Source organism: Zophobas morio, unplaced genomic scaffold, assembly GCF_036711695.1.
Source record: "Zophobas morio isolate AGI-343-1 ecotype UQ-CSIRO unplaced genomic scaffold, CSIRO_AGI_Zmor_V1 ptg000007l, whole genome shotgun sequence".
Taxonomy (NCBI): domain Eukaryota; kingdom Metazoa; phylum Arthropoda; class Insecta; order Coleoptera; family Tenebrionidae; genus Zophobas; species Zophobas morio.
The window spans coordinates 991,587-1,011,203 of NW_026972112.1; the positions used below are offsets into that span (position 1 = coordinate 991,587).

General features: G+C 30.7%; 3 protein-coding genes across 3 annotated transcripts in view; all 3 read left to right on the top strand.

The window, feature by feature from the left end:
* The first annotated feature begins 493 nt into the window (after positions 1-493).
* The window catches only part of LOC135124177 (doublesex- and mab-3-related transcription factor A2-like), a 105,475-nt gene continuing 86,351 nt past the window's right edge, over positions 494-19,617 (top strand). Inside the window, exon 1 of the mRNA XM_064049069.1 lies at positions 494-615. The gene's annotated coding sequence lies outside the window, so the exon portion shown is untranslated. The remainder of the gene's footprint in view (positions 616-19,617) is intronic.
* LOC135124180 (larval cuticle protein A2B-like) lies at positions 12,008-12,804 on the top strand. The gene is made up of 2 exons (XM_064049073.1): positions 12,008-12,025; positions 12,324-12,804. Exons 1-2 carry the CDS (start codon positions 12,014-12,016, stop codon positions 12,762-12,764), a joined length of 453 nt encoding a protein of 150 aa, XP_063905143.1. The 5' UTR covers positions 12,008-12,013; the 3' UTR covers positions 12,765-12,804.
* Positions 18,707-19,422, top strand: LOC135124181 (cuticle protein 8-like). Its single transcript, XM_064049074.1, has 2 exons — positions 18,707-18,833; positions 18,964-19,422. The coding sequence occupies exons 1-2, from the start codon at positions 18,822-18,824 to the stop codon at positions 19,351-19,353; spliced, it is 402 nt and encodes a 133-aa protein (XP_063905144.1). The 5' UTR covers positions 18,707-18,821; the 3' UTR covers positions 19,354-19,422.

Below are 19,617 nucleotides of genomic sequence, written 5' to 3' on the forward strand. Positions count from 1 at the left end.
CAGGTTATTCAACAGCGTCTAATTAGTTAAAATTGCAGAATTACCATAGAAAACTTGGTCATATACAATTCGTACGAAAATTGAAATTTTACAAAAATTTGCAACACTCACCTTTAAACTGTGGTTGGACAAGCACCAGAAGCTAAGTTCTTCAGTTTTACACAATTTTCCGCACATGTTTGGTATTTTTTTCACAAACAAAGTTCTAAAATGCAAACGACTTAACTGAACCGCCGTATCAACTGTCAAAAAATAGTCATAGTCCTTCCGTGTGGATGAACGTCTCAATTGAAGAGGGAGCTGTTAATTTATGTATTGTAACAGCAATATTTCTTCTACTAAATAAGAAAGCTACCAGCATTTACGACACTGCAGTATATAAGATAAAATCGAACAGTTTTGAAACACAATGGGCACTCTTACTTTAAAGGAAGACTTTATCCCTATGGTAGGACTGTTGTTAGATTTTTTTGACATTTGGTGTGGAGGGGTTCAGACTAGTTAGCTATTGTTTGTATTGTAGCATTTTTGTGCGAAAAATAGCAAAAATATTACAGAAAAATGTGTTAAATTTAAGTTTGTGGTTTCCCGTACAAGGTCAGCAGTAATCTACAGGTACGTAATTAATATTTTCAGTAAATTCGATAAATCTACCGAAAACGTCCGTATCGAAATTTTTCATAGGGCACTGGAAATTCTAAGCACAGAGGACCTAAATGTATACTGAGTCCTTTTAAAAGTACTCCAGAGTCTTTAATTTCAATATTCCAAGTTAAATAGTGTAATATTCCAAGTGAAACAGTGTCATTCAAAATTATAGATCTACCGGGTGGATCAACTTTTGTTCAGAATCCACAAAATCAAGTTGTCCAGAGCAGATTACAGGTTGTAACAATTTTTTTTAAGTCCCGTTTTTATCTACTTCCAATGTGATTTGTATATCCAAAATAATGGTTTTTGAAATATTCTCACTTACTTTTGTTTACATCAATTTACTACAACATGTATTTTAGAACTTTCAAGATTTTGAGAATCAAACAGTTTGATAAATTTTGGAAAAAAAAAATTTGAAACATTTTATAACGGACGATGTCTCTACAGTTATTATTCGAGTTGTGAAAGTATGCAAAATCAAAAAATAAGAGTATTTTAAAAATTTTCAATTAAAAATGAAAAATTTTCGAAATTTGGAAATTTTTTATACCACGTAATTTTCAGTTCTACGCTAGTTGGCGGCAGTTTCATTACCAGAAAGTTTTGAATTATGAGTGTTATGACATACATAACTTCCGACCTTCATATTCTCAATTAGCCGATGATTCAAAAAATGAAACATCTAATCCAACAATTTAATAAAAAATAAACACACGAAAATATTTCAAAACTTCGGAACATTCCAAACCTTAACATTAATTCTTAACTATTACTAAAATTACTATTTTCATATTTTCAAATGTTCATTTCAACAGTTTTTCGATTTTTTAATTTTTTTTTATTTTTATTTATTTATTTATTTTACAGAGAAATTACAGAGTAGAGGAAAAAAAAAAATCCTATGGGTACTCTATACAAATTAAACTAAATTATTAAAGTTAACTAATTGAAAGTAACAGAGTTGATTCCCTTTTTGAAGATGCTTGTAGTGGGTGCGGCGACTAGGGTAGGTTGTAAAGAATTCCACTCCTTGAAAACGCGATTGGGTAAAAAAAATTGACGGCTCTTCGTCGAGTATGTCTGGTGTTTTAGTTGTCGAGGGTGGCCTCGTAACCTGTTGTCATTTTGTGGTTTGTAAATGTGCGAGAGGTCCACGCTGAACTTGGATGTTAGAATGTTGTAGGTGGTTATAAGATCGAGTTTTCTCAGTCTCGTTGTAATTGGTTCAAGACGCATTTGTGAGAGGCGTTCGGCATATGATGGTCTTCGAATTCCAAAACCAAGACGGGTGGCCTTTCGTTGTGTTTGTTCTAATAGATTTCTGTCCCGACAAAGTATTGGGTACCATATAGCGCTGGCATATTCCAGGAGGGGTCTGATATACATGATGTAAAGTTTCCGAGTTGTTTCATACGACGGCTTTGAGAAAATTTTGTTACAGATGTATATCGTTGAGTTAGCTTTCTTGCATATTTTATCAATGTGTTGTGTCCAAGTCAAACGGTCATTAATGATGACACCCAAATCGTTTACAGATTTTACAGAGCGCAAGAGTTTTCCATTGATGGAGTAAGTGTTAAGAGGGTTGTTTGGCCCGATGTGAAGAACGACGCATTTGTCTTCGTTTAGTGGTAGAAGCCAAGCTGAAGACCAAATGGCGATTTTGTGCAGATCACTTTGGAGAGTGTCCCAGTTAGATGTTGGGTCAGCAAAAATTTTTGCGTCGTCAGCATAAAGGGCGCATTTTGAACTGATGACAGCGACGAGATCGGATGTGTAAGCCAAGAAGAGTAGTGGCGCCAGGACGGATCCTTGTGGTACACCACTTAAAACACTTCTGGGATTAGAATACTCCTTGTCCACCCGGACTTTGAACGAACGGTTATTAAGAAACGATGAAATCCACGTTAAGAGGTCTCCACGGACGCCTTGGTGATGGAGTTTGTGCATCAATCGCTGATGAGGGACACGGTCAAACGCTCGGGAAAAGTCTAAGTAAATGACGTCTGTAGGCTTATGTTTGTCAAGTGAGTCAGACCACTCGTTTAAGCATGATAATAAGTTGGTGACGATTGAGCGGCCTTTAAGGAAGCCATGCTGAACGTTAGGAATGATTTCGTTTTCAACAAGAAATTGAGATAATGAATCGACTATGATAGATTCCATAATTTTGGACACCACTGACACTAAGCTAATCGGCCTGTAGTTGTCTGGAGAGAGCTTGTTGCCTTTTTTAAAAATAGGTGTGACGTAAGCACAACGCCAGACGTCTGGCACAATGGAAGTTTTAAAAGAGTTTGTCATTATTATGGCCAGGGGTGAGCTTAGGGAGCTGATACAGTGTTTCAGTAGGTGCACATCAATGTTGTCAGGTCCAGGGGCAGAGTTGGACTTAAGATTTTTTATTTTTTGTCTTATTATCGATGGAGTGAAATTGATGTTACTTAGAAAGTTCTCACAACTGGGAGTAGAGAGTACTGCTGTCAGTGGATCGTTTGGCTCTGGTGTGAAAGACTTGCAAAAACTCTCAGCTAATAACTCGGCTACTTCCAGGTTGTTGTTGCACAGAGTTCCGTTGGGGTGTTGGATCAGAGGTACGCTGACCTTTGAGCACAGGGCATTCCGAATGTATTGGTGGAACTTCTTTTGGTTGTTGCTGAAAATTACTGACTGTTCATATGCCTTCTTAGCTTTCTGTAATTTGATAGATAGTTCGTTTGAGAAAAGCCTGTGAGCTACGTAGTCATTATTGCATTTTGTTCTCCGAAATTTTTTCCAAAGGGCTTTCTTTTTTGATAATTCTTTTATAAGGTTACGATTTATCCAAGGTTTATTTTTCGCTCGTTTGATAACCATCGTCTTAGTGTATTTTGCTTTGAGTGATGTAATGATCGCTGTCAGGTAATTCCATTGCTCATTTGGATCTAAGTTACGGAGACAGGAGTGCCAATCAATTTGATTAATATCGCTGTTAACTAAATTGTAGTTAATACGCTTAACCACCGTTGAGTCAACGCGATTGGGGTGAGTCGAAACAAAAAATTGAATTTTTGTGTCCTTAATTTTTTGATTTGCGATGTTTCAGTCTCACTTTTTCCGATTGTACGATTTTCCGAATTACGATTTTGCAGTTTTTTCATTTGTATAATTATTCGTATTTATAATTTGCAAATTGTACAATAATTTGTCGATTGTTCAATTTTTCAATTTTACAATTTTTCCAGGTTTTATCTTAGATTTTTCGTTCCTTCATTTGTTTTTTTCAATTTCCCACTTTCAAATATTTGGCTTTTCCATCTTTTCTGTTTATCAATTTCTCGATTTTTTAACTTTTCGTTTCTTCTTTCAGTTTGCAAATTTTCGATTTTACATTTTATTTATTTTTTTTATTTTTCACATTTTCGGTTTTTTGGTTTCTCAATTTTTCTTTTCTGGTGTTTCCAACTTTTGTTTCTTCAATTTTTCGACTTACAACTATTCGATTTTACTTTTATGGTGTTTTCAAGTTTTCGTTTCTACAGTTTTTTGATTTTACAATTTTCACATATTTATTTGTAATTTGTAAATTTTACAATTTTTCGTTTTTTGATCGTACTTTTTTCGATTTTGCAATTTTTCTGGACCTTTATATCTTACATTTTTTAACCTTCTTCAACTTTTCAATTTTCCTGCATTTTTGTTTTTCAATTTTCCTGTTTGCAATTTTTCGATTTTAGAATTTTTCCATTCTTCAATGTTTAGATACCTACATATTTTACTTTTGGTATTTACTATTTGAATTTTTGCGAATGTTCAATTTCCCGATTTTTCGTTTCTTTGTTTTCAATTTTTGAATTTCAAATATTTGGCTTTTTCAACTTTTCGTTTTTTCGGTTTTTAAGTTTGCAATTTTTCTTTTCAATTATTCGACTTGCAAGTTTGATCTTACTTTTTCGAATTTCCAAGTTTTCGTTTCTAGGCTTTTTCGATTTCTCACAATTTTTCGTTTTTCCACATTTACGATTTTTTAATTTCTCAATTTTTCCATTATTCACAATTTTTCCATTTTCGGTTTTTTGGTGTTACTTTTTTCGATTATACAATTTTTCGTATTTATTATTTTCCGAAATTTGTAAATTTTTCATACCACCTAATTTTCAGTTCTGCGCTGCTGCAGTTTTATTACCAGGAAGTTTTGAGTTATGAGTGTTATGACATACATAACTTCCGACCTTCATATTCTCAATTAGCCGATGATTCAAAAAATGAAACATCTAATCCAACAATTTAATAAAAAATAAACAACGAAAATATTTCAAAACTTCGGAACATTCCAAACCTGTGGTCATTAATTCTTAACTATTACTACTATTACTATTCATATTTTCAAATGTTCATTTCAACAGTTTTTCGATTTTTTAATTTTTGTGTCCTTAATTTTTTGATGTGCGATGTTTCAGTCTCACTTTTTCCGATTGTACGATTTTCCGAATTACGATTTTGCAATTTTCCAGTTTTTCGTTTTTTCAGTTTCTGGATTTTTCAATTTTTCGATTTTGCAGTTTTTTCATTTGTACAATAATTTGTAGATTTTTCAATTTTTCAATTTTACAATTTTTCCAGGTTTTATCTTAGATTTTTCGTTCCTTCACTTTTTTTTTTCAATTTCCCACTTTCAAATATTTGGCTTTTCCATCTTTTCTGTTTATCAATTTCTCGATTTTTTAACTTTTCGTTTCTTCTTTCAATTTGCAAATTTTCGATTTTACACTTTATCTAATTTTTTTATTTTTCACATTTTCGGTTTTTTGGTTTCTCAATTTTTCTTTTTTGGTTTTTTCAACTTTTGTTTCTTCAATTTTTCGACTTACAACTATTCGATTTTACTTTTATGGTGTTTTCAAGTTTTCGTTTCTACGGTTTTTTGATTTTTTTTTAATTTTGTGTCCTGAATTTTTCAAATTGCGATGTTCCGATCTCACTTTTTCGTTTTTTCAATTTTTCGTTTTGAAGTTTTTTGATTTTACTTTTTCCGATTGTACAATGTTTTGATTTTATGATTCTTGATTTTGCAGTTTTTCAAATTTATAGTTTTTCGTTTTCTGAATTTTTCAATTTTTCGATTTTACAATTTTTGATATTTATTTGTAATTTGTAAATTTTACAATTTTTCGTTTTTTGATCGTACTTTTTTCGATTTCGCAATTTTTCGGGACCTTTATATCTTAAATTTTTTAACCTTTTCAACTTTTCAATTTTCCTGCATTTTTGTTTTTCAATTTTCCTGTTTGCAATTTTTCGATTTTAGAATTTTTCCATTCTTCAATGTTTAGGTACCTACATATTTTAATTTTGGTATTTACTATTTGAATTTCTGCGAATGTTCAATTTCCCGATTTTTCGTTTCTCTGTTTTCAATTTTTGAATTTCAAATATTTGGCTTTTTCAACTTTTTGTTTTTTCAGTTTTTAAGTTTGCAATTTTTCTTTTCAATTATTCGACTTGCAAGTTTGATCTTACTTTTTCGAATTTCCAAGTTTTCGTTTCTAGACTTTTTCGATTTGTCACAATTTTTCGTTTTTCCACATTTTCGATTTTTTAATTTCTCAGTTTTTCCATTATTCACAATTTTTCCATTTTCGGTTTTTTGGTGTTACTTTTTTCGATTATACAATTTTTCGTATTTATTATTTTCCGAAATTTGTAAATTTTTCATACCACCTAATTTTCAGTTCTGCGCTAGTTGGCGGCAGTTTCATTACCAGAAAGTTTTGAGTTATGAGTGTTATGACATACATAACTTCCGACCTTCATATTCTCAATTAGCCGATGATTGAAAAAAATTAAACATAATCCAACAATTTAATAAAAAATAAACACACGAAAATATTTCAAAACTTCGGAACATTCCAAACCTGTGCTCATTAATTCTTAACTATTACTACTATTACTATTTTCATATTTTCAAATGTTCATTTCAACAGTTTTTCGATTTTCTAATTTTTGTGTCCTTAATTTTTTGATTTGCGATGTTTCAGTCTCACTTTTTCCGATTGTACGATTTTCCGAATTACGATTTTGCAATTTTTCAGTTTTTCGTTTTTTCAGTTTCTGGATTTTTCAATTTTTCGATTTTGCAGTTTTTTCATTTGTATAATTATTCGTACTTATAATTTGCAAATTGTACAATAATTTGTCGATTTTTTAATTTTTCAATTTTACAATTTTCCAGGTTTTATCTTAGATTTTTCGTTCCTTCGTTTTTTTTTTCAATTTCCCACTTTCAAATATTTGGCTTTTCCATCTTTTCTGTTTATCAATTTATCGATTTTTTAACTTTTCGTTTCTTCTTTCAATTTGCAAATTTTCGATTTTACATTTTATCTAATTTTTTTATTTTTCACATTTTCGGTTTTTTGGTTTCTCAATTTTTCTTTTTTGGTTTTTCAAACTTTTGTTTCTTCAATTTTTCGACTTACAACTATTCGATTTTACTTTTATGGTGTTTTCAAGTTTTCGTTTCTACAGTTTTTTGATTTTTTTTTTAATTTTCGTGTCCTGAATTTTTCAAATTGCGATGTTCCGATCTCCCTTTTTCGTTTTTTCAATTTTTCGTTTTGGAGTTTTTTGATTTTACTTTTAACGATTGTACAATGTTTTGATTTTATGATTCTTGATTTTGCGGTTTTTCAAATTTATAGTTTTTCGTTTTCTGAATTTTTCAATTTTACAGTTTTTTGATTTTACAGTTTTTCATATTTATTTGTAATTTGTAAATTTTACAATTTTTCGTTTTTTGCAATTTTTCGGGACCTTTATATCTTAAATTTTTTAACCTTTTTCAACTTTTCAATTTTCCTGCATTTTTGTTTTTCAATTTTCCTGTTTGCAATTCTTCGATTTTAGAATTTTTCCATTCTTCAATGTTTAGGTACCTACATATTTTAATTTTGGTATTTACTATTTGAATTTTTGCGAATGTTCAATTTCCCGATTTTTCGTTTCTTTGTTTTCAATTTTTGAATTTCAAATATTTGGCTTTTTCAACTTTTCGTTTTTTCAGTTTTTAAGTTTGCAATTTTTCTTTTCAATTATTCGACTTGCAAGTTTGATCTTACTTTTTCGAATTTCCAAGTTTTCGTTTCTAGACTTTTTCGATTTCTCACAATTTTTCGTTTTTCCACATTTTCGATTTTTTAATTTCTCAGTTTTTCCATTATTCACAATTTTTCCATTTTCGGTTTTTTGGTGTTACTTTTTTCGATTATACAATTTTTCGTATTTATTATTTTCCGAAATTTGTAAATTTTTCATACCACCTAATTTTCAGTTCTGCGCTAGTTGGCGGCAGTTTTATTACCAGAAAGTTTTGAGTTATGAGTGTTATGACATACATAACTTCCGACCTTCATATTCTCAATTAGCCGATGATTCAAAAAATGAAACATCTCATTCAACAATTTAATAAAAAATAAACACACGAAAATATTTTAAAACTTCGGAACATTCCAAACCTGTGCTCATTAATTCTTAACTATTACTGCTATTACTATTTTCATATTTTCAAATGTTCATTTCAACAGTTTTTCGATTTTTTAATTTTTGTGTCCTTAATTTTTTGATTTGCGATGTTTCAGTCTCACTTTTTCCGATTGTACGATTTTCCGAATTACGATTTTGCAATTTTTCAGTTTTTCGTTTTTTCAGTTTCTGGATTTTTCAATTCTTCGATTTTGCAGTTTTTTCATTTGTATAATTATTCGTATTTATAATTTGCAAATTGTACAATAATTTATCGATTTTTCAATTTTACAATTTTTCCAGGTTTTATCTTAGATTTTTCGTTCCTTCATTTTTTTTTCCAATTTCCAATTTTCAAATATTTGGGTTTTTCTATCTTTTCTGTTTATCAATATCTCGATTTTTTAACTTTTCGTTTCTTCTTTCAATTTGCAAATTTTCGATTTTACATTTTATCTAATTTTTTTATTTTTCACATTTCGGTTCAGTTTCTCAATTTTTCTTTTTTGGTTTTTCCAACTTTTGTTTCTTCAATTTTTCGACTTAGAACTATTCGATTTTACTTTTATGGTGTTTTCAAGTTTTCGTTTCTACAGTTTTTTGATTTTTTTTAATTTTCGTGTCCTGAATTTTTCAAATTGTGATGTTCCGATCTCACTTTTTCGTTTTTTCAATTTTTCGTTTTGAAGTTTTTTGATTTTACTTTTTCCGATTGTACAATGTTTTGATTTTATGATTCTTGATTTTGCAGTTTTTCAAATTTATAGTTTTTCGTTTTCTGAATTTTTCAATTTTTCGATTTTACAATTTTTGATATTTATTTGTAATTTGTAAATTTTACAATTTTTCGTTTTTTGATCGTACTTTTTTCGATTTCGCAATTTTTCGGGACCTTTATATCTTAAATTTTTTAACCTTTTCAACTTTTCAATTTTCCTGCATTTTTGTTTTTCAATTTTCCTGTTTGCAATTTTTCGATTTTAGAATTTTTCCATTCTTCAATGTTTAGGTACCTACATATTTTAATTTTGGTATTTACTATTTGAATTTCTGCGAATGTTCAATTTCCCGATTTTTCGTTTCTCTGTTTTCAATTTTTGAATTTCAAATATTTGGCTTTTTCAACTTTTTGTTTTTTCAGTTTTTAAGTTTGCAATTTTTCTTTTCAATTATTCGACTTGCAAGTTTGATCTTACTTTTTCGAATTTCCAAGTTTTCGTTTCTAGACTTTTTCGATTTCTCACAATTTTTCGTTTTTCCACATTTTCGATTTTTTAATTTCTCAGTTTTTCCATTATTCACAATTTTTCCATTTTCGGTTTTTTGGTGTTACTTTTTTCGATTATACAATTTTTCGTATTTATTATTTTCCGAAATTTGTAAATTTTTCATACCACCTAATTTTCAGTTCTGCGCTAGTTGGCGGCAGTTTCATTACCAGAAAGTTTTGAGTTATGAGTGTTATGACATACATAACTTCCGACCTTCATATTCTCAATTAGCCGATGATTGAAAAAAATTAAACATAATCCAACAATTTAATAAAAAATAAACACACGAAAATATTTCAAAACTTCGGAACATTCCAAACCTGTGCTCATTAATTCTTAACTATTACTACTATTACTATTTTCATATTTTCAAATGTTCATTTCAACAGTTTTTCGATTTTCTAATTTTTGTGTCCTTAATTTTTTGATTTGCGATGTTTCAGTCTCACTTTTTCCGATTGTACGATTTTCCGAATTACGATTTTGCAATTTTTCAGTTTTTCGTTTTTTCAGTTTCTGGATTTTTCAATTTTTCGATTTTGCAGTTTTTTCATTTGTATAATTATTCGTACTTATAATTTGCAAATTGTACAATAATTTGTCGATTTTTTAATTTTTCAATTTTACAATTTTCCAGGTTTTATCTTAGATTTTTCGTTCCTTCGTTTTTTTTTTCAATTTCCCACTTTCAAATATTTGGCTTTTCCATCTTTTCTGTTTATCAATTTATCGATTTTTTAACTTTTCGTTTCTTCTTTCAATTTGCAAATTTTCGATTTTACATTTTATCTAATTTTTTTATTTTTCACATTTTCGGTTTTTTGGTTTCTCAATTTTTCTTTTTTGGTTTTTCAAACTTTTGTTTCTTCAATTTTTCGACTTACAACTATTCGATTTTACTTTTATGGTGTTTTCAAGTTTTCGTTTCTACAGTTTTTTGATTTTTTTTTTAATTTTCGTGTCCTGAATTTTTCAAATTGCGATGTTCCGATCTCCCTTTTTCGTTTTTTCAATTTTTCGTTTTGGAGTTTTTTGATTTTACTTTTAACGATTGTACAATGTTTTGATTTTATGATTCTTGATTTTGCGGTTTTTCAAATTTATAGTTTTTCGTTTTCTGAATTTTTCAATTTTACAGTTTTTTGATTTTACAGTTTTTCATATTTATTTGTAATTTGTAAATTTTACAATTTTTCGTTTTTTGCAATTTTTCGGGACCTTTATATCTTAAATTTTTTAACCTTTTTCAACTTTTCAATTTTCCTGCATTTTTGTTTTTCAATTTTCCTGTTTGCAATTCTTCGATTTTAGAATTTTTCCATTCTTCAATGTTTAGGTACCTACATATTTTAATTTTGGTATTTACTATTTGAATTTTTGCGAATGTTCAATTTCCCGATTTTTCGTTTCTTTGTTTTCAATTTTTGAATTTCAAATATTTGGCTTTTTCAACTTTTCGTTTTTTCAGTTTTTAAGTTTGCAATTTTTCTTTTCAATTATTCGACTTGCAAGTTTGATCTTACTTTTTCGAATTTCCAAGTTTTCGTTTCTAGACTTTCTCGATTTCTCACAATTTTTCGTTTTTCCACATTTTCGGTTTTTTGGTGTTACTTTTTTCGATTATACAATTTTTCGTATTTATTATTTTCCGAAATTTGTAAATTTTTCATACCACCTAATTTTCAGTTCTGCGCTAGTTGGCGGCAGTTTCATTACCAGAAAGTTTTGAGTTATGAGTGCTATGACATACATAACTTCCGACCTTCATATTCTCAATTAGCCGATGATTCAAAAAAATTAAACATAATCCAACAATTTAATAAAAAATAAACACACGAAAATATTTCAAAACTTCGAAACATTCCAAACCTGTGCTCATTAATTCCCCCATCAGTACTGTTCATCACTGGCTTCCACTTCGTCTTATATAAAACGCGCAAGGTTAGTCGAGCGAAGGTCACGGGTCCTAAAATGTCGCAATACGGACCACACTAAGGTAATCCAGTGGCGCATCACTCGGCCAGCGCTCAGAGAAAGGGAGGCCAATTCGGGCCCTTCCAATCGCGCTCAATCAAGGGCCACAGGCCCAGATGTTCCACCTTTTCGTCCCAACGCAAAACGACCATGAAATTTACCACACACTAAATCAAAGTCCGTCGAACATCGCGAATTCTTTCAAATGTTAAGCAACAACAATAACAATGAGTTATGGCCATTCTCTGGACCAATGAGGGTAGATTTGACGTTTTTGTGCGATACATTCACATTTTTATGTGTGTCTCAATGTCGCCGCCATTAATCAATTAAAAGAAGAAGGTAACGTTCTGCATAAAATTAGAACGGTGATAATGACGTCGGTGGCAATTTTTCGGAAAATTGCCAATTATGGAATTTTGTAGACGATGATAAAGCGCCAATTAAGAAAATTCCGTGATTTATGAGGTTCGTGTGCGTTATAAGTTTTTCGATATTGTTCCGTGTTAATTAAAAATTTGGTTTTGGGGGGAACCACACCTTCAAAAAAGTGCTATAAAAGCGAATCTGGCGTGGTGATGAGCAGATCCGTGCAAAAAATCCTACACAGCAACATGGTGTTCAAAGTAAGTAGCTGAGAGTACCCAAAACGGTCCCAATTAGCGGTTTACTCAAGTGTTATATTTTCTTCAAAATCTTGTTTTTTTGATTTTATTTTTTCGATTTGCAAATTTTCGAGTTTTCATGTTTGAATTTTTCGCTTTTTCACTTTTAAAACTTTTGAATTTTTCAATTTTTTGATTTTTTCTATACTCAAACATATTTTTTCTTATAATGAAAATATCCATTTTTGCTGATGTTGGACCCGAAATTAGCAAGGACCCGAAAACGTCCCTTTTTTCCAAAAATGAAATTCCTTTTCAGGTCGTAGTTCTCGCCGCCGTCTTGGCCGTGGCCCGCGCCGGCGTGCCCTTCAGCTACTCCGCCGCCCCCGTGGCCCACGTGGCCCACGCGCCCGTGGCGTACGCCGCCCCCATCATCGCCGAGCCGCGCGCGCCCGCCCACTACGACTTCGGTTACGCCGTCAACGACCCCCTGACTGGAGATAGCAAGAGCCAGCACGAGGTCCGTCGCGGGGACATCGTCCAGGGCAGCTACTCGGTGGTGGACCCCGACGGCACCAAGCGCACCGTCAACTACGCCTCCGACCCCCACAACGGCTTCAACGCTATAGTCCACAAGGAGCCGCTGGCTGTTGCCGTCAGGGCGGTGGCACCAGTGGCGCACGTCGCCCCCGTCGCCAGGGTCGCCTACGCCCCGGCCCCCCTGCACGCGCACTCGCACGCCCATGCCATCCACTACTGAGCACGATTGTTGATTTTGTAAATTAATTACGTTCGTTATGAAAATAAAAATAAAGTTGGTTTTGAGAGATGTTGTCGTGACTTGGTGCTGGAGGAAATTGGACGCCTTGACCATAGAGCAATGCGGAGTCAAGGATTTTTTCGCTGGTTTTTTGCCGCGATGGATGCGGATGTTGGGGGACCTTCGGTGATGGGGGGTTTGGTGGGTGGATTTTGGTGGAGGTTGGTGCGACCTTTGGGTTGGATGGGTTGAGGAAAGATGCGGTGGTTGCGCAAGGTTTGGCAGAATTAGCAAAAAACGGCGCAAGAAATAAATCATGGGTAACTGAAAGCGCAAAGCATGTGCAAGTCATGGTCACTTTCGTTATTTTGAGATTGGCATGGGAAGCTTCCTACATGGTTGGAAGCGATTTGTAAATAATTAATTATTGAAACAAAAATCGACACAAATATGCAGTTAATTTGCATTTTTAAATATGAGTCGTGGCGATGATTTTTGCATACGGTAATATTTTCTGAAAATAAATAAATTAACTTTTATAAAATGACATCGGAATCTTAAATATTTAAGATCTAAGAAAAGTTTGCTTTCGATAAATATGAGACAAAAGCTGGTAGAATTAATAATTATTGATTTATGCAAAACGGAAAACATCCTGTTTACTATAAAATTCTGAAAAAAAAAAATATATTCAGAATTATAAGTTGAAAATATCGTAATACAACTTACAAATGTGCAAAACGACTTTATTTCGAAAAAGAAAAAAATGTATTTAAGCTTAAACAGATCGCGTATACAGAGTAAGTCACTGAAGGATTTGTCAGTTTTTCGATTTTTATTTATAACTTTTCGTTCCTTCAATTTTTTGATTTTTCACTTTTTAATTTTTTCGTTTCTTCAGTTTTCTATTTACAATTTTTCGTTTCTTCAGTTTTCGACTTACAATTTTTCGAACTTACTATCTTCATATTTTCAAATGTTCATTTCAACAGTTTTTCGATTTTTTAATTTTTGTGCCCTTAATTTTTTGATTTGAGATGTTTCAGTTTCACTTTTTTGGTTTTTTCACTTTTTATTTTGCAGTTTTTTTTATCTTACTTTTTCCTATTGTACGATTTTTCGAATTACGATTTTGATTTTGCAATTTTTCAGTTTTTCGTTTTTTCAGTTTCTGGATTTTTCAATTTTTCGATTTCTGAATGTTTTGTTCTGCAATTTTTTGTTCTCATGTTTTTGATTTTTTAGCTTTAAGTTATATCGATTTTTTGGTCTGAAAGGTTTTTATCTTAAATTTTTGGTTCCTCAATTTTTTTTTCAATTTCTCATTTTCAAATATATGGCTTTTTCAACTTTTCAATTTCTCGATTTTTTAACACTTCGTTTCTTCTTTCAGTTTGTAAATGTTCGATTTTACAATTTATCTTATTTTTTTATTTTTCACATTTTCGGTTTTTTGGTTTCTCATTTTTTTTTTTATTTTTCCAACTTTGGTTCTTCAATTTTTCGACTTACAATTATTCGATCTTACTTTTATGGTATTTTCAAGTTTTCGTTTCTACAGTTTTTTGATTTTTCACAATTTCAATTGTTCAATTTTTCACTTTTTAATTTTAGGTTTTTCAAATTTTTGTTTCAACAGATTTTCGATTTTTTTTTAATTTCCGTGTTCTGAATTTTTCAATTTGCGATGTTTCGATCTCACTTTTTCTTTTTGTCAATTTTTCATTTTGGAGTTTTTCGATCTCACTTTTTTCGATTTTACAAATTTTGATTTTGCAGTTTTTCAAATTTACAGTTTTTCGTTTTTTCAATTTCTGGATTTTTCAATTTTACAGTTTTTTGATTTTACAATTTTTCATATTACTTACTTATTTATATAAGTATAATTTGTAAATTTTACAATTTTTCGTTTTTTGGTGGTACTTTTTTCGATTTTGCAATTTTTCGAGGCTTTTATGTCTCAAATTGTTTAACTTTTTTCCACTTTTAAATTTCTTTGCTTCTTTATTTTTCAATTTTTCGGTTTGTAATTTTTAGATTTTACAGTTTTTCCTTTTTTCAATTTTTAGGTACCTACATATTTTAATTTTGGTATTTCCCATTTGAATTTTTGCGAATTTTCAATTACTCGATTTTCCGTTTCAATTCGTTGTTTTCAATTTTTGAATTTCACATATTTGGCTTTTTCAACTTTTCGATTTTCTAATTTTTCGTTTTTTCAGATTTGAAGTTTGCAATTTTTCATTTCTAGACTTTTTCGATTTTTCACAATTTCGATTTTTCAGTCTAATTTTTATCGATTATACAGTTTTTGAATTTACTACTTTCCGAATTATTTTCACATTTTCGCTTTTTAGTTTCGCAAATTTTTATTTTTAGATTTTTCAATTTTTCGTGTTTAAATGTTTCGATCTTTCTTTTTCCAGTTACAGTTTTCGATTTTACAATATTTCAATTTTGCAATTTTTTAATTTCCCGATTTTTTTTACTCTATTTTACGATTTTTCTTATTTTTTTGATTTTTCACATTCTCGACTTGTCGGTTTCTCAGTTGTTCGTTTTAGGATTTTCCAACTTTTCGTTTTTTCGACTTGCAATTTTGCGATCTTACTTTTTCTGTATTTTACAATTTTTCGTTTTTTCACATTTTCGATTTTTCAATTTCTCAGTTTGCCAATTGTTCACAATTTTTATTTTAAAATTTTTCCATTTGGGGTTTTTCGATCATACAATTTTCCGTATTTATCTACTATTTTCCGAATTTCCACATTTTCGTTATTTCAGTTTCTTAAATTTAAATTTTTAGATTTTTCAATTTTTCAATCTTGTAATTTTTCAATTTTACAATTATTTTTTGTTTATCCAAATTTTTTCGATTTTGTAATTTTTCAATTTTACACTTTTTTGTTTATCCAAATTTTTTCGAATTTTTCAATTTTGAAAATTTTCAATTTTTCATATTTACAATTTTTCACTTTTACAATTTTTCTATTTTTCAGTTTTTTGGTTTTTGAATTTATCGATTTTTCACATTTTCGATTGTTCAGATTCTCAATTTTTAATATTCAGGATTTTTCAATTTATTCTTCACAATTTTTATTTTAAAATTTTTCCATTTGCGGTGTTTCGGTCTTACTTTTTTCGATTATACAATTTTTCGTATTTACTATTTTCCGAATTTCCACATTTTCGCTATTTAAATTTCTTAAATTTTTATTTTTAGATTTTTCAAATTTTCGTTCTTAAATTTTTGTTTTCGGATTGTACAATTTTGGAGTTTACAATATTTCCATTCTGAAATTTTTCAATTTTTCGATTTTCGTATTAACAATTTATCACCTTTACAATTTATCACTTTTTCAGTTTTTTAATTTTTTAATTTATCGACTTTTTGCATTTTCGATTGTTCATATTCTCAAATTTTAATATTGACAATTTTTCCATTTCTCAGTTTTTCAATTGTTCACAATTTTTGTGTTAAAATTTTTCCATTTGCGGTTTTTCGGTCTTATTTTTTTCGATTATACAATTTTTTGTATTTACTATTTTTCGAATTTCCACATTTTCGCTATTTCGGTTTCTTAAATTTTAATTTTTAGATTTTCAATGTTTCGTTTTTTAATTTTTTCTCTTTTCCATTGTTTGTAATTTTATTTATATAATTGAAACACAATTTTTCTATTTTTCAATCTGAATTTTCAATTTCTCGATTTTTCGTTTCTTTTTTTTCAGTTTTTGGGTTTGCAATTTTTCGATTTTCTGTTCTCAATTCTACATTTTTTCTAATTTTTGTAATTTTTCACTTTTTCGATTTTTCGGTTTCTCAGATTCTCATTTTAGGTTTTTCTAACTTTTCGTTTCTTCAGTTTTTTGACTTGCAATTTTTCGATGTTACGTCTTTCGTATTTTCAAGTTTTCACAATTTCCATTTTTCAATTTTTCGTTTGTTTAATTTTTCCATCTGCGATGTTTCAATCTTACTTTTTTCGATTATACAATTTTTCGTATCTACTATATTTCGAATTTTCCCATTTTCCCATTTTCAGTTTCTAAAATTTTAATCTTTAGATTTTTCAATTTTTTGCTTTTAAATCTTTCGATGTTACTTTTTCCGATTTTACAGTATTTGAATTTTGGAATTTTTCAATTTTTCGATTTTGTAATTTTTCAATTTTACAATTTTTTGTTTATCCAAATTTTTTCGAATGTTTCGATTTTTCGTAAGTATTCACGATTTTTCAGTTTTACAAGATTTCGTATTTTCGATTTTTCAGTTTTTTGGTTTTTGCATTTATTGATTTTTCAGATTTTCAATTTTTAATTTTTATATTTTTCAGTTATTCAGGGTACTGAAATATTTTGTTGTTGAAAAAGTTGACAAAAAGTTCCCTAGAAATTCTGGCATATAGAGTTCGTTGTGCTGATTCAAAAAATATAGCGCTGCAAAATTTAAAATATTTCATTTGATTTTTTTTGTCCAAAAAAATTGCAATATTGGGCGAATCTACAAAAGTGGTAGGAGCTATCGAAGAAAAGATGTCGAAACTAACTTCTGAGGTCGTAATTTATTAGAAAATGTTTTTTGTTAAATTTCGAAAATTGTCTAAAAATTTTGCTTTTGAAAGTGTAGCAAAAAAATCCCAAAAAATTCAGGGATATAGAATTTCTCGTGTTGATTCCTAAAAACAGTGTTTTTATGATGCTGCTGGTGTAACATTTAAAAACATTTTGTTTGAAAAATTTTTTTTTTCAAGTTTAAAAAATTGCAATAGTTCAATGGGCAATTCTGGAAAAATGGTAGGAGACACCGAAGAAATGAGGTCTAAACTAACTTCTGGAAGTCGAAATCTATAAAAAAAAAATTTAGTTAAATTGTCAAAAATCGGTCAAAATTTTAAAAAATTTTGCTTTTGAAAAAATTAACCAAAAAAAATCCCAAAAAATTCAGAAATTGTTCGTGTTGATTCCAAAAACGGCGTTTTCATGCTCCTAGTGCAAGACATAAAAATATTTTGTTTGAAAACAATTTTTTTTTCAATTCCAAAAAAATTGGAATAATTTAGTGGACAATTTTCGAAAAATGATAGGACCAATTTGACCAAAGAAAATGTCTTTGGTTAAATGTCGAAAATTTTGGAAAATTGGCCAAAATTTTCGTAGGGGAAGTATTAAAAAATTTTGGTTTTGGAAAAGTTGCCGAAAGTAGTTTATACGAGACTATAAAAGTGAGTTAATGGGTTTTTTGGTAACGCTATAAATTTAATGGTAGTTGTGAGAGCAGTTAAAATTAGAGTATAATTGCATGGCAACAAGAATAATTAGCTCAATACTTTTATAACTACGAAAATAAAAACGCCCTTACTTAATTAACTTCTTAATATTTTTTATTTTATTTTCGCTTAATTAAGTCATAAGCTAGCATTAGCACTTACAAAACAACCACCCAAAACCGGTACCAAATTTTGAAAAAACAAAGATCAATAAATTCGCAAGATCGAAGTAAAAGTGCTCAGCCTCTCCGCAAAAAGAACACGACTGACCGAAACAGGTAACTGGCTTAAAAAATTCCCCAAGTTATCACACCGCCAAAGCCAGAACTCTTACAAAATAAACGAAATAATGTGCACATTCTCCACTAACCCTATTTGTCGCACATTTCTCGCGTCTCCTAAAACGCGTTACAACCTCACCTATCCATTAAAACCCACCCAGAAACCCATTCCTCCGCCATAAATCCGTCCAAGTTCCGCAAATTTCGGCATGCACTTAAAAAATTTCCTGTCGGAAGAAACCTCGAAACCGTCGGCACTTTTACGTCAGCCGTCCATCCTCCCACTAACACACATTATAAAAATGAGCAAAACCCGCTGTGCTCTCCCACAAAAAACACTTATGTCATCCAGTGCAACAAGCAAACAAGTTTGTTGCTCTCGTACCCACATAATCGCAATTAATTAAAAAAATGTTATTTAACTGCGGAGCGAGATTTCACGTGAAGACACACCTCTGGCCGGTATATATAGAAGCGCGACATGCACGCGCACATCCGACTTAGGCATGGCAGCTAGAGTAAGTAACCTACTTAAGTAATTGACTAAGAGCTAGCGACAGACTTAGTTTGCATATTTTAACAGCCGACAAAGTCTCGATATTTTTTTGTCACCTAGTTCTTAGTCACCTGAAACGCGATTTTTGGCAGAGTCTCATCATAGTTGCCATTATTGGGACCTCTCTGGCCCAGAGTGCCCCATCGGTACCATTTTCGTTATCCTTCAAGAGGGTCCAGCTGCCACTACCATCCCCAGCGCAGGAAAAAATCACCCAGGCGATCCTACCCCAACCCACGGCGGTACCCAACTACGACTATAACTACGTAGTGCGGGATCCGCACTCCGGGGATGCTAAAAGCCAGCAGGAGTCCAGGCAGGGGGATGTGGTTAAAGGGAGGTACGAGTTTGTGGAGGCCGATGGGAGCAGGAGGATCGTGGAGTACTTCGCTGATCCTGTTCGAGGGTTTAACGCGGTGGTGAAGAGGGTGTACCCGAATCGGGGTGGGGATGACTTAAGTAATGAGTTGTTGCAAGTTTAAGTTATTTGTTGTTGTAGGTTTGTAATAAATTTTGTGATTTAAAGTTGTGTGGTCAGTTTTATTGTTTTATTTGCATGGTCAGTATAGTGTTATTCAATAAAGTACTGTTTTTGTATATTTTTTGGTTTTGTTGTGTTAAAGACGGAAAGATTTTTAGAAATGGTGAGGAATGTCGTGTCTGGTTGCAAAATGTGGAGCTATAAATATATTAACGATTGATAATGGGTTTGTGATGTTATGTGTAGGAAGGAACTGGTTGGACTG